The sequence below is a fragment of the Oncorhynchus mykiss genome, chromosome 29 (genome assembly GCF_057628025.1).
Source record: "Oncorhynchus mykiss isolate SJ-2025 chromosome 29, ASM5762802v1, whole genome shotgun sequence".
Classification (NCBI taxonomy): Eukaryota; Metazoa; Chordata; class Actinopteri; order Salmoniformes; family Salmonidae; genus Oncorhynchus; species Oncorhynchus mykiss.
The window spans coordinates 42,576,851-42,590,948 of NC_143050.1; the positions used below are offsets into that span (position 1 = coordinate 42,576,851).

At 42.0% G+C, this 14,098-nt stretch overlaps 1 protein-coding gene across 14 annotated transcripts in view; it reads right to left on the reverse strand.

Moving 5' to 3' along the window:
• LOC110509517 (GTPase-activating Rap/Ran-GAP domain-like protein 3) overlaps positions 1–13,830 on the reverse strand; it is a 174,687-nt gene extending 160,857 nt beyond the window's left edge. For 12 of the 14 annotated variants that reach the window (XR_016493397.1, XR_016493396.1, XR_016493408.1 and 9 more), the window contains exon 1: positions 12,512–13,830. Coding sequence is in view for 6 of the 14 variants with exons in the window: in XM_021590431.3 (XP_021446106.3) it covers positions 12,512–12,615 (104 nt within the window). In the remaining 8 variants the exon portion in view is untranslated. The remainder of the gene's footprint in view (positions 1–12,511) is intronic. The other 2 variants (XM_090227209.1, XM_090227208.1) reach the window with 1 other exon arrangement.
• Positions 13,831–14,098: the final 268 nt, after the last annotated feature.

Below are 14,098 nucleotides of genomic sequence, written 5' to 3' on the forward strand. Positions count from 1 at the left end.
CCAGGAAATATCCAGACATGTGAATCAATTATTACTGAGTGCTACTGACTAACTGCATAGGCCAACACAGGAAATAGCAAGTTGTGGTACACATTGGTTATTGGATGTATGGTATATAAGATGTCTATAGCAAGTGTAATATGGTGGCAGGGAATAGTTAGTCCTTTTAATAACTTTTTTTCCCAGAGAAATGTGTAACTCCATGATATACACTGCTCAAAAAAATAAAGGGAACACGTAAACAACACAATGTAACTCCAAGTCAATCACACTTCTGTGAAATCAAACTGTCCACTTAGGAAGCAACACTGATTGACAATAAATTTCACATGCTGTTGTGCAAATGGAATAGACAGCAGGTGATAACCACCGACCACTTCTCAGTTCCTATGCTTCCTGGCTGATGTTTCGGTCACTTTTGAATGCTTTCACTCTAGTGGTAGCATGAGACGGAGTCTACAACCCACACAAGTGGCTCAGGTAGTGCAGCTCATCCAGGATGGCACATCAATGCGAGATGTGGCAAGAAGGTTTGCTGTGTCTGTCAGTGCAGTCTCCAGAGCATGGAGGCGCTACCAGGAGACAGGCCAGTACATCAGGAGACGTGGAGGAGGCCGTAGGAGGGCAACAACCCAGCAGCAGGACCGCTACCTCCGCCTTTGTGCAAGGAGGAGCAGGAGGAGCACTGCCAGAGCCCTGCAGAATGACCTCCAGCAGGCCACAAATGTGCATGTGTCTGCTCAATCAGTCAGAAACAGACTCCATAAGGGTGGTATGACGTCCGACGTCCACAGGTGGGGGACGTGCTTACAGCCCAACACCGTGCAGGACGTTTGGCATTTGCAAGAGAACACCAAGATTGGCAAATTCGCCACTGGCGCCCTGTGCTCTTAACAGATGAAAGCAGGTTCACACTGAGCACATGTGACAGACGTGACAGTCTGGAGACGCCGTGGAGAACGTTCTGCTGCCTGCAACATCCTCCAGCATGACCGGTTTGGAGGTGGGTCAGTCATGGTGTGGGGTGGCATTTCTTTGGGGGGCCTCCATGTGCTCGCCAGAGGTAGCCTGACTGCCATTAGGTACCGAGATGAGATCCTCAGACCCCCTGTGAGACCCTATGCTGGTGCGGTTGGCCCTGGGTTCCTCCTAATGCAAGACAATGCTAGACCTCATGTGGCTGGAGTGTGTCAGCAGTTCCTGCAAGAGGAAGGCATTGATGCTATGGACTGACCCGCCCGTTCCCCAGACCTGAATCCAATTGAGCACATCTGGGACATCATGTCTCGCTCCATCCACCAACGCCACGTTTCACCACAGACTGTCCAGGAGTTGGCGGATGCTTTAGTCCAGGTCTGGGAGGAGATCCCTCAGGAGACCATCCGCCACCTCATCAGGAGCATGCCCAGGCGTTGTAGGGAGGTCATACAGGCACGTGGAGGCCACACACCCTACTGAGCCTCATTTTGACTTGTTTTAAGGACATTACATCAAAGTTGGATCAGCCTGTAGTGTGGTTTTCCACTTTAATTTTGAGTGTGACTCCAAATCCAGACCTCCATAGGTTGATAAATTTGATTTCCATTGATAATTTTTGTGTGATTTTGTTGTCAGCACATTCAACTATGTAAAGAAAAAAGTATTTAATAAGAATATTTCATTTATTCAGATCTAGGATGTGCTATTTTAGTGTTCCCTTTATTTTTTTGAGCAGTGTATTTAAGCAATAATGCACGGGGGGGTGGAATATAGCCAATATACCACGGCTAATCGCTGTTCTTAGGCAAGACGAATCGCGTGCTTAAGAACGCATCGAGTGCCTGGACACAGCCCTTAGCCGTGGAATATTGGCCATATACCACAAACCCTAGATGTGCCTTATTGCTATAATAAACTGGTTACCAATGTAATTAGTGCAGTAAAAATACATGTTTTGTCATACCCGTGATACAGTATATGGTCAGCATTCAACGCTGGAACCATACAGTTTATAAATGCTTTTATTGGTTGACGTTAGTGCAGGTGGCTAATGCATGAACAGACTGTCACCCAGGCCATCAATCTGTAGCTTATCTCTCCTCTCTCAGGGTTCTGATGGTCTGATTATGTATTCATATCAACATCAACACAGGAAGCTAATACAGGGACAGATTGGCTGAACAGGATATGATATAATATATCAAAATAAAGAAATTTGCACACTTCATGTATAAACTCCCAGCAATTTAATGGTATTTACCAACGTTTTGTCATCACTGTGCATTCCTCAGGACATCACTGTGCCTTCCATCTTGAGGAACGTTGGTAAATACCCATTAAATTGCTGGGAGTTTATACATGGAGTGTGCGAATTTCTTTATTTTGATAGTTTATAGTTTATTCGCTGTTAGTCAGCACCTCTACACAAAACAAATGTCTGGGCGTGCGCCAGCTCATGTTTTTTAATGAACAGGATATGATGACACCAAGGTGTTGATGTTGTCACGCAACATATTCACAATGTGGTAATAAGCAATTAGGTTGTACATTCTAATAATAATTGATTTTATATTTCATGTTACGAATGTTTCACTTAAGAATACAACAAAAGACTGTCAAGGTGCATTTTGTGTGTGTGTGTGTGTGTGTGTGTGACTGCTCTCCATCTCCCAGGGCTGTGATGATGGGTCAGAAATGTGATGTCAGGGGCTTCTGGTCATTCTGTGGGGGGAGCAGTCCAGTCTATCGGTCCCTCTATTAGTGTCACAGCACACCGCGAAGGGGCCACACAGGTCACAAACACACACACACACTCAGCCTGCGCACACACACACTATCTTTATTTATTTTATTTAACCTTTATTTAACGAGGCTGTCAGTTAATAACAAATTCTTATTTACAATGACGGCCTACCAAAACGCAAAAGGCCTCCTGCGGGGAAGGGGCCTGGGATAAAAAAATATATATAAATATAGGACAAAACTCACATCACAACAAGAGAGAGACAACACTACACGAAGAGAAACCTAAGACAACAGCATAGCAAGGCAGCAACACATGACAACACAGCATGGTAGCAACACAACATGACAACAACATGGTAGCAGCAGAAAACATGGTACAAACATTATTGGGCGCAGATAACAGCACAAAGCGCAAAGATGGTAGAGACAACAATACATCATACAAAGCATCCACAACTGTCAGTAAGAGGGTCCATGATTGAGTCTTTGACTGAAGAGATTGGGATAAAACTATCCAGTTTGAGTGTTTGTTGCAGCTCATTCCAGTCGCTAGCTGCATCGTAACTGAAAGGAGGAGCGACCCAGGGATGTGTGTGCTTTTGGGGACATTTAACAGAATGTGATGGTCATCTAAATCAGGGTTAGTTTGGCAGCTGGGGTGAAAGAGGAGCAATAATGATAGAGGAAACCAAGTCTAGATTTAACTTTAGCCTGCAGCTTTGATATGTGCTGAAAAAAGGACAGTGCACCGTCTAGCCATACTCCCAAGTACTTGTATGAGGTGACTACCTCAAGCTCTAAACCCTCAGAGGTAGTAATAACACCTGTGGGAAGAGGGGCAATCTTCTTACCAAACCAGATGACCTTTGTTTTGGAGGTGTTGAGAACAAGGTTAAGGGTAGAGAAAGCTTGTTCGACACTAAGAAAGCTTTGTTGTAGAGCATTTAACACAAAATCCGAGAGGGGCCAACTGAGTATAAGGCTGTATCATCTGTATATAAATGGATGAGCTTCCTACTGCCTGAGCTATGTTGTTGATGTAAATTGAGAAGAGCGTGGGGCCTAGGATTGAGCCTTGGGGTACTCCCTTGGTGACAGGCAGTGGCTGAGACAGATTTTCTGACTTTATACACTGCACTCTTTGAGAGAGGTAGTTCGCAAACCAGGTCAAAGACCCCTCAGAGACACCAATACTCCTTAGCCGGCCGACAAGAATGTTCTACCGGTCTACCGTATCTAAAGCTTTGGCCATGTCAATAAAAATAGTAGCACAATATTGCTTAGAATCAAGGGCAATGGTGACATCATTGAGGACCTTTAAGGTTGTAACCTGAGCGGACACCAGATTGCATACCCGAGAGAATACAATAGAAATCAAGAAAGCCAGTTATTGATTGAATGTCTGGTTAATGTATGTCTGGTTGAGGAAAATCATATCCAGCTTCCCTCGCTGTGTTAAGAGCCTGTGCTAACAGCTTGTTTTTGGTGTTTAAATAATTAATTAAAATCCCATTTCGAGACATCCCCAAAGCCTTCTCCAGAATTACTTTCTAAGCAAACTGGGTTCAAATTTTTTGAAATCTTTCTAATACTTCAAGTGAACGTGTCTGTCTGATTGTGTATGTGTGTGTCTGTCACTACTAGAATGGCCATGATAGTCATGCAAAATGAATGCATTTATTATGTTTAAAAATGTCGTAAGAAACCTCAGGACACCAAATGCAAATTGTAATCAGTCAGAATATTCAGACCAATTCAGACTGGTCCAGAAGTGCCTATAGACTGTAAATACTAAAATAAGTCGACAGTGTATTTTCTGCCAGCACAGCTGGCCCGTCCAAACTACACCTCAACTACCCCGAGTGCACAAATCATTAAGAACACCTGATCTTTCCATGACATAGATAGACCAGGTGAATCCAGGTGAAAGCTATGATCCCTTATTGATGTCACTTGTTAAAATCTCTTAAGGATCGGACCCTTTTTTTCAATTTTCACCTAAAACGACATACCCAAATCTAATTGCCTGTAGATCAGGACCTGAAACAAGGATATACATATTCTTGATATCATTTCAAAGGAAGCACTTTGAAGTTTGTGGAAATGTGAAATTAATGTAGGAGAATATAACACATTAGATCTGGTAAAAGATAATACAAACAAAAAAAACACGTTTTTGTATTTTTATTTTTTCTCCCATCTTTGAAATGCAAGAGAAAGGCCATACTATAATATTGCAGTTTAGGCGGAATTTTGATTTTGTCCACTAGGTGGCAGCAGTATATGTGCAAAGTTTCAGAGTGATCCAGTGAAGCATTGCAATACATCAGAAATGTTGTATCAAGTATGTCCAAATTTGCCGAATTGGTCAGTTGATACATTTCCAAGTACATAACTATAGAGGACATACATTTTTTATTACCATATCATTTTTGTAAGTTTACACACTCCCAGGAAGGTCATACATGATCAAAAATGAGCATCCCTACAGAAAAGACACTAACCGGGATGGGTGTTGGGCCAGAAACAACAGGGGATCAAATTTTAGAACCTAGTTCCTACATTTTAATATAAACAATTATTTTATCAAACAAAACTATGCTACATTTTATCTCTGGGTGTCACGCCTTGGCCTTAGTTATCTTTGTTTTCTTCATTATTTTGGTTAGGCCAGGGTGTGACATGGGTGATTTATGTGTTTTGTCTTGTCTAGGGGTTTTTGTAGATTTATGGGGTTGTGTTCTTTTAGGTGTCTAGGTAAGTCTATGGTTTCCTGGATTGGTTCTCAATCAGAGACAGGTGTTTATCGTTGTCTCTGATTGGGAGCCATATTTAGGCAGCCATATTCTTTGGGTATTTTGTGGGTGATTGTTTCCTGTGTCAGTGCCACACGGGACTGTTTCGGTTAGTTCACGGTTATTGTTTTTTTGTTCATGTGGAGTTTTTCTTATTAAAAACCATGGACACCTACCACGCTGCATTTTGGTCCGCCTCTCCTTCCCAGGAAGAAAGTCGTGACACTGGGACTCTCAGGATGACAAATCAGAGCAAGGTTACTGAATGTAACGGACACCGATCCCGTAAAGGTTAAATCCAATTCAATCAGTGTAGATGAAGGGGAGGAGACAGGTTAAAGAATAATATTTAAGCCTTGAGACAAGTTTCCAATGTTTCTAATGAACCTATTGTTTCCAAACAACTCAACAAATTGCTTGGATGGTCTCTATTTCAAAATATAGCAATGGGCACAGCTCTCTGCAAAGCACTTACTTTAAATTACACTTGGAGATGGCATTCTTCATATAGGTTGACTTATTATTTGTACTCATAGAGAGAGAGAGAGGGAGATCGTGTGTGTGTGTGTGTGTGTGTACACTCGTTGAGCTTGTTCATATAGTGTGTGTGCTCGCAACTTGGTGCCACATAATGGAGAGTCCTGTGAAATGTGTCACAGACTTGAGTGAATTAAAGACAATCAATCAAGAGAGAACCTGGGACTCTTATGTGGTGAAAAACATGACTCACAGAGCCAAAAATAAGAATACACAAGAGTTTTGATGTATAAAATATAAATATACAGTGCCTTGCGAAAGTATTCGGCCCCCTTGAACTTTGCGACCTTTTACCACATTTCAGGCTTCAAACATAAAGATATAAAACTGTATTTTTTTGTGAAGAATCAACAACAAGTGGGACACAATCATGAAGTGGAACGACATTTATTAGATATTTCAAACTTTTTTAACAAATCAAAAACTGAAAAATTGGGCGTGCAAAATTATTCAGCCCCTTTACTTTCAGTGCAGCAAACTCTCTCCAGAAGTTCAGGGAGGATCTCTGAATGATCTAATGTTGACCTAAATGACTAATGATGATAAATACAATCCACCTGTGTGTAATCAAGTCTCCGTATAAATGCACCTGCACTGTGATAGTCTCAGAGGTCCGTTAAAAGCGCAGAGAGCATCATGAAGAACAAGGAACGCACCAGGCAGGTCCAAGATACTGTTGTGAAGAAGTTTAAAGCCGGATTTGGATACAAAAAGATTTCCCAAGCTTTAAACATCCCAAGGAGCACTGTGCAAGCGATAATATTGAAATGGAAGGAGTATCAGACCACTGCAAATCTACCAAGACCTGGCCGTCCCTCTAAACTTTCAGCTCATACAAGGAGAAGACTGATCAGAGATGCAGCCAAGAGGCCCATGATCACTCTGGATGAACTGCAGAGATCTACAGCTGAGGTGGGAGACTCTGTCCATAGGACAACAATCAGTCGTATATTGCACAAATCTGGCCTTTATGGAAGAGTGGCAAGAAGAAAGCCATTTCTTAAAGATATCCATAAAAAGTGTCGTTTAAAGTTTGCCACAAGCCACCTGGGAGACACACCAAACATGTGGAAGAAGGTGCTCTGGTCAGATGAAACCAAAATTGAACTTTTTGGCAACAATGCAAAACGTTATGTTTGGCGTAAAAGCAACACAGCACATCACCCTGAACACACCATCCCCACTGTCAAACATGGTGGTGGCAGCATCATGGTTTGGGCCTGCTTTTCTTCAGCAGGGACAGGGAAGATGGTTCAAATTGATGGGAAGATGGATGGAGCCAAATACAGGACCATTCTGGAAGAAAACCTGATGGAGTCTGCAAAAGACCTGAGACCGGCACGGAGATTTGTCTTCCAACAAGACAATGATCCAAAACATAAAGCAAAATCTACAATGGAATGGTTCAAAAATAAACATATCCAGGTGTTAGAATGGCCAAGTCAAAGTCCAGACCTGAATCCAATCGAGAATCTGTGGAAAGAACTGAAAACTGCTGTTCACAAATGCTCTCCATCCAACCTCACTGAGCTCGAGCTGTTTTGCAAGGAGGAATGGGAAAAAATGTCAGTCTCTCGATGTGCAAAACTGATAGAGACATACCCCAAGCGACTTACAGCTGGAATCGCAGCAAAAGGTGGCGCTACAAAGTATTAACTTAAGGGGGATGAATAATTTTGCACGCCCAATTTTTCAGTTTTTGAAAGCAATTAAAATATTAATATCTGAACGAATTAGTCAGAAAACAGTGCAGTGGGAAACATAAAGATATACAACTAGAACATTAAGATATAGCCTTAGCCTATCCATGACAATACTTCACAGATGAGGCTACTCAACATAGATTTTTAACATGTGTTGTTGTCTCTCTCTTCAAGACATGATGAAAATGACAGGACAGCATAAATATTAGGCCCCACAAAAGGCCAGTGGCAAAGATTTTTTACATATTTGTTTGCCTCTTTTGCATGTTATTTTGGTATTAATACGTGTCACATATCAGGTTGCAAACAATGTAAAAAAAATCATCTTTAAGTGGTCTCTTTTTTGCTTTCTTGAGTAAGGCAGCTCCAAAATGCAGGTTTCAGCCTAGCTCAGTGCTTTCTGTGGAGGTAGGGCAGCCAGCAGAAAGTACGGAGGATAGGGGTTGGTAATGTTCTCTAGTGGTGCTGTGATTGGGGACACCACATCACCACAAAATCTAAGGGGAGAGCTAAAGAATTCTGGCCCCTTGGGTGCTGCCATAGAGTTACATTAGAAGTGCCCATCCAAGAAGGCTCAAGGTCATTGGCCACAGATAAAATGGTGTCAAATCACATTATATCTACAGTAGCTTTGATTGGACTGATTTTTAGCAAGCTAGCAGTCATCATCATGAATCAAGTCGACAATCTACTGGCAAATCCTTTTCAAACCTTGTCATATAAAGAGAAGTTATTAAGATAAATTATAGATGAAACTTATCGGTGCTTATCGGCCATTGGACAAAAACATTACAAGTTGGAAATTGCAAATTCAACAATGAGTAGTTTGGAAGGAATGCAGTGGCAAGCATTGCAAATAAATCACTAGCCTGCTATTCAGTGGAGTGGATGTGTGGTCCAAGACTGAGTTTATTATGGGTCTCCTTTCAAGCTTAAAAGAATAAACATTTAACATTGGGCATGCTGTCAATCCAGTATGAATCCTTCTGCCGCTTTCAAAAGACTGGGAACTCTGAACTGGGAAATCTCAGACTTCCGTGAGTTCAAGACAACTAAGGAACTGCAAAAAATTAGCTCCGACCCAGAAAATACATTTTGGACGGTCATCCATCTCAAAATTCCAAGTTGGGTACTCTGGCCTCTTTCTAGACCTCCGATCCTGTTTTTTCCGAGTTCCCAGTTGTCTTGAAAGCGCCATAAATCCAGAGAATGACAGACTTAATGACAAAGTCTTATGACAAAATTTGACCAAAAGAAGAACCGCCACGCCACCTTCCTGTTCAAGTAAACACAGCACAACAAGGTGAGTCAAAAAAGGTATTGTATGCTGCTGCATAAATTATATAATAGGCCAGGGAGATATGTATACTGTAGCTAAGAAAGTAATACCAAGTGTACAGTGGGGCAAAAAAGTATTTAGTCAGCCACCAATAGTGCAAGTTCTCCCACTTAAAAAGAGGCCTATGTTCATCATAGGTACACTTCAACTATGACAGACAAAATGAGAAAAAAAATTCCAGAAAATCACATTGTAGGATTTTTTATGAATTTATTTGCAAATTATGGTGGAAAATAAGTATTTCAATAACAAAAGTTTATCTCAATACTTTGTTATATTCCCTTTGTTGGCAATGACAGAGGTCAAACGTTTCTGTAAGTCTTCACAAGGTTTTCACACACTGTTGCTGGTATTTTGGCCCATTCCTCCATGCAGATCTCCTCTAGAGCAGTGATGTTTTGGGGCTGTTGCTGGGCAACACGGACTTTCAACTCCCTCCAAAGATTTTCTATGGGGTTGAGATCTGGAGACTGGCTAGGCCACTCCAGGACCTTGAAATGCTTCTTACGAAGCCACTCCTTTGTTGCCCGGGCGGTGTGTTTGGGATCATTGTCATGCTGAAAGACCCAGCCACGTTTCATCTTCAATGCCCTTGCTGGTGGAAGGAGGTTTTCACTCAAAATCTCACGATACATGGCCGCATTCATTCTTTCCTTTACACGGATCAGTCGTCCTGGTCCCTTTGCAGAAAAACAGTCCCAAAGCATGATGTTTCCACCCCCATGCTTCACAGTAGGTATGGTGTTCTTTGGATGCAACTCAGCAATCTTTGTCCTCCAAACATGACGAGTTGACTTTTTACCAAAAAGTTATATTTTGGTGTGATCTGACCATATGACATTCTCCCAATCTTCTTCTGGATCATCCAAATGCTCTCTAGCAAACTTCAGACAGGCCTGGACATGTACTGGCTTAAGCATGGGGACACATCTGGCACTGCAGGATTTGAGTCCCTGTCGGCGCAGTGTGTTACTGATGGCAGGCTTTGTTACTTTGGTCCCAGCTCTCTGCAGGTCATTCACTAGGTCCCCCCGTGTGGTTCTGGGATTTTTGCTCACCGTTCTTGTGATCATTTTGACCCCATGGGGTGAGATCTTGCGTGGAAGGCGAGATCGAGGGAGATTATCAGTGTCTTCCATTTCCTAATAATTGCTCCCACAGTTGATTTCTTCAAACCAAGCTGCTTACCTATTGCAGATTCAGTCTTCCCAGCCTGGTGCAGGTCTACAATTTTGTTTCTGGTGTCCTTTGACAGCTCTGGTCTTGGCCATAGTGGAGTTTGGAGTGTAACTGTTTGAGGTCGTGGACAGGTGTCTTTTATACTGATAACAAGTTCAAACAGGTGCCATTAATACAGGTAACGAGTGGAGGACAGAGGAGCCTCTTAAAGAAGAAGTTACAGGTCTGTGAGAGCCAGAAATCTTGCTTGTTTGTAGGTGACCAAATACTTATTTTCCACCATAATTAGCAAATAAATTAATTTAAAATCCTACAATGTGATTTTCTGGATTTTTTTTCTCATTTTGTCTGTCATAGTTGAAGTGTACCTATGATGAAAATTACAGGCCTCTCATCTTTTGAAGTGGGAGAACTTGCACAATTGGTGGCTGACTAAATACTTTTTTGCCCCACTGTATGATGTGTAGTAAACTGTTAGTAGCCCATGTGCCTCGCCCTAATAATTTAGTCCCTTTCCCCTCATAACTTAGCATACTGTTCTGACTTGGTGGTGCACATGTAGCCTATAGCCTGTTTTAGAGAAATGTAATCATTGAATATTGTAAGAGCTTTCATTGTCTGCTTATATGGCACCTTTATTTATCCTACGGTTCTGACTGAAATAGTTATATTGACTACGTCTGTCCTAGCTCGCTCACTAATGTTTTAATCAAAATTACGGATTGCCTCTTATCCGCTCGTCGTCCCCTTATGCCATAGTTGTACATCTCAATTGTCAGTGGAAACCACATTTGATTAAGCAAGTCAGCCATTTCAGGTATGTTTTTTCAAAAGGCAGTAAATGAGACTGAATTAACTGTTTCGCTGCCAGACCAGGCTCCGCTGATAGCCAGACCAGGCTCCGCTGATAGCCTGTAACAGTGGTAAGGTGTTGGTATTGTGGGTAAGGTAAGGTACTGCTGTTGTGGGCACTGTTTGTCACCAATTAATGTCAAATTAATGTAGTCCAATTAATGTATTGTTTAGTGTTGTGTTGTGTAGTGGCATTGCTGGCATGCATCTAAAAATTTTGGGGGAGTTTGCCCCACCAAGATTGACATGCTACAATCGCCACTGCAAAATACCATATCAAGTCTGTCAGCTAATCGCGTATGAGTAATATACAGAACACCTCCAAAACTTGATTATCTTAGGCTAGGTAGTAGTCTGCTGTGGTAGTCTACTGTGGTAGTCTACTGTGTGGGGGACGGATAAAATGGCCATGTATCATGTGTATCAAAGTATCAAATGTACATGACAGATTTATAATCAATGCCATGGCTGACAGTGAGTGAGGGAGTTATGGGTGCCATCTAGCGACGACATCAGGAAGTGAGCGTTTATGAGTGTTGGCTATAAATATGACCAGAAATCCTCTCCATAACTTGGGGTGAATACCAACTGTGTTCATTTATGCCCAATATAGGCACAATGCACCATAGGACTACTGAGCACGGCATACTGTCGGTAACATTATGTAGCCATCAGTCTGGTACAAACTGGCAGCAAAGAGAACATTCTCTTTACGTTTGATGAGCGGAAAAACAGTGGACTCCCAAGTAGAGAGTCACACGGCTGTAGGCTAATATGTAATATTTTAAACCTAATTTGCTGCAATATTGATAAACATGCACCAGGTATTGAGTGATTTTGTCCATCAGAATCGACAGGCACACATGCTTAATGGTCTGAACGTGGACGCACGGTTGTGGAGACAAAATTTCAATAAGTCGATTGAAAATAATAACACAAAATCAATGTGTTCCTCTCAATGACCGGGTATAACACGGCATGCCCCGCTAAACACAAGGAACATCCGTGATGCCACACATAATTCCCAAAAAAGCGCACACATAGGCCTATGGTCTGCAGTTTACTGAAGCACCATGAAACACTGAATTGACTGTGGCCTAATATACTGTGTTGATATCATAGTTAATCCCTCGAGTTTTAGGGGAGCAAATATGTTCACTGGTGACCGGGTCAGCTGCCAATTAACACAACAACTGCAGTCCACGGAGAGATAGGTTCGGTAGATATCAAGTGACACGTTACCCGTGCTTGTGTATGACAACATAAACCTACCATGTGCTGTTTCAAATGTTACAGGAGGGCGAATAAATCCCTGTTTCAGATTGCGGTTGGTGGCGAGTGTATACCCAAAAGGGAGCCCCATTACCCCATGCATCACCTACCTCGAACTAATCTCAAAACTACACCCTTTCCGGAGAAGCAGGGCTCTCTTCCGCATGATGCCCGTTTTATCCCGGCCGAGGTACACATTTATATCCGAATTCATGGTGCTGATCGAGCAGGCAAGTATATACTCCGTAAAAACAAAGATGCTTATTTCTTCCAGTCAGTTGGTTGGCGACGGGAGCGAGCCGGTCGGGGGAAAGGAAAGAGAGAGGCAGAAGAAAGGCTGCCAAAAAAATAAATAAAATACGAATCTCGCCTCCGCTGGAAAAAGGAAAGTGAGCGGCAGACTTTCCTCTGCAAACAAAGACGGCACCAAAAGCTTATGAGTGCAGCATGGTTAGTGGGTTGCTCCTCGCCTGAACTCCATAAGATATAAATTAGATACCGTTGGTCTCTCGGTTCAAGAGCGAGTTACCGTTACTCAATTGGTAACCCTGAATAGATTCGAGTCCCGGGAAAACAGTAACAGTTTGAAGTCGAGTCCCCCGTCTGTCACTAGAGCGCTATACACTGGCTGTTGATTCTACACCACTCCCTTGACGGTTGAACGAAGTACCTGAGCAGTCCTATATTACGAAGCACCGCCGCAACGCGTTATATTTGATCACGAACACTGCAGCAGAAGCGAACTTCTTCCTCCAGTACTATTTTGTCCGCCTGAGGCTACAATACGTCGAGTTTCCCGGGGAAGCTGTGAAGCGCGAGGAAAGCTGTGAAGAAAGCATGATTGTGTTTATTCGTCTGATATTATTAAATAATGTGAAACAATGTTATTTATGTTTACTATTGCGTGATTGTGTCCATGAGTCTGTTATTAAACAATATGAAACAATGTATGTTTACTGCTTTTTATTAAATCAGTATGGATGTAAATATTGTAAATACATTCGTTAATATGGGCAGAATATTATAGCCTATATACATTTGTTCATATGAGCTGATTATTGTATTTGTTCATATGGTTATATAAAGTCTGAAGGATAAAAACAGCCTATATTATTTAAATCATGTATTTTCTAACCAAATAGACGCAGGCAAGCCATGTGTAAATTTGTACACAACTTGGTCGGTTTCTTCCTGGGTCTCTAGGCTTCTCTCCTTCATCCCCTTTCGGATCCGAATCTGAGCATTGACCAGGATGTGGTTGTGTTCTCCAGATAACTTGGAGATAACCGCATCAGTGAGGGAGGGTTATGAGACCTCGATATTCGAAAACATAATATTCGGTGAACTTCCAGAAGGACTCATTTCATGTTCCCATCTGTAGGTGTAGCCTTCATGCACCAGGATATACAGTGCCTTGCGAAAGTATTCGGCCCCCTTGAACTTTGCGACCTTTTGCTACATTTCAGGCTTCAAACATAAAGATATAAAACTGTATTTTTTTGTGAAGAATCAACAACAAGTGGGACACAATCATGAAGTGGAACGACATTTATTGGATATTTCAAACTTTTTAACATTTCAAAAACTGAAAAATTGGGCGTGCAAAATTATTCAGCCCCCTTAAGTTAATACTTTGTAGCGCCACCTTTTGCTGCGATTCCAGCTGTAAGTCGCTTGGGGTATGTCTCTATCAGTTT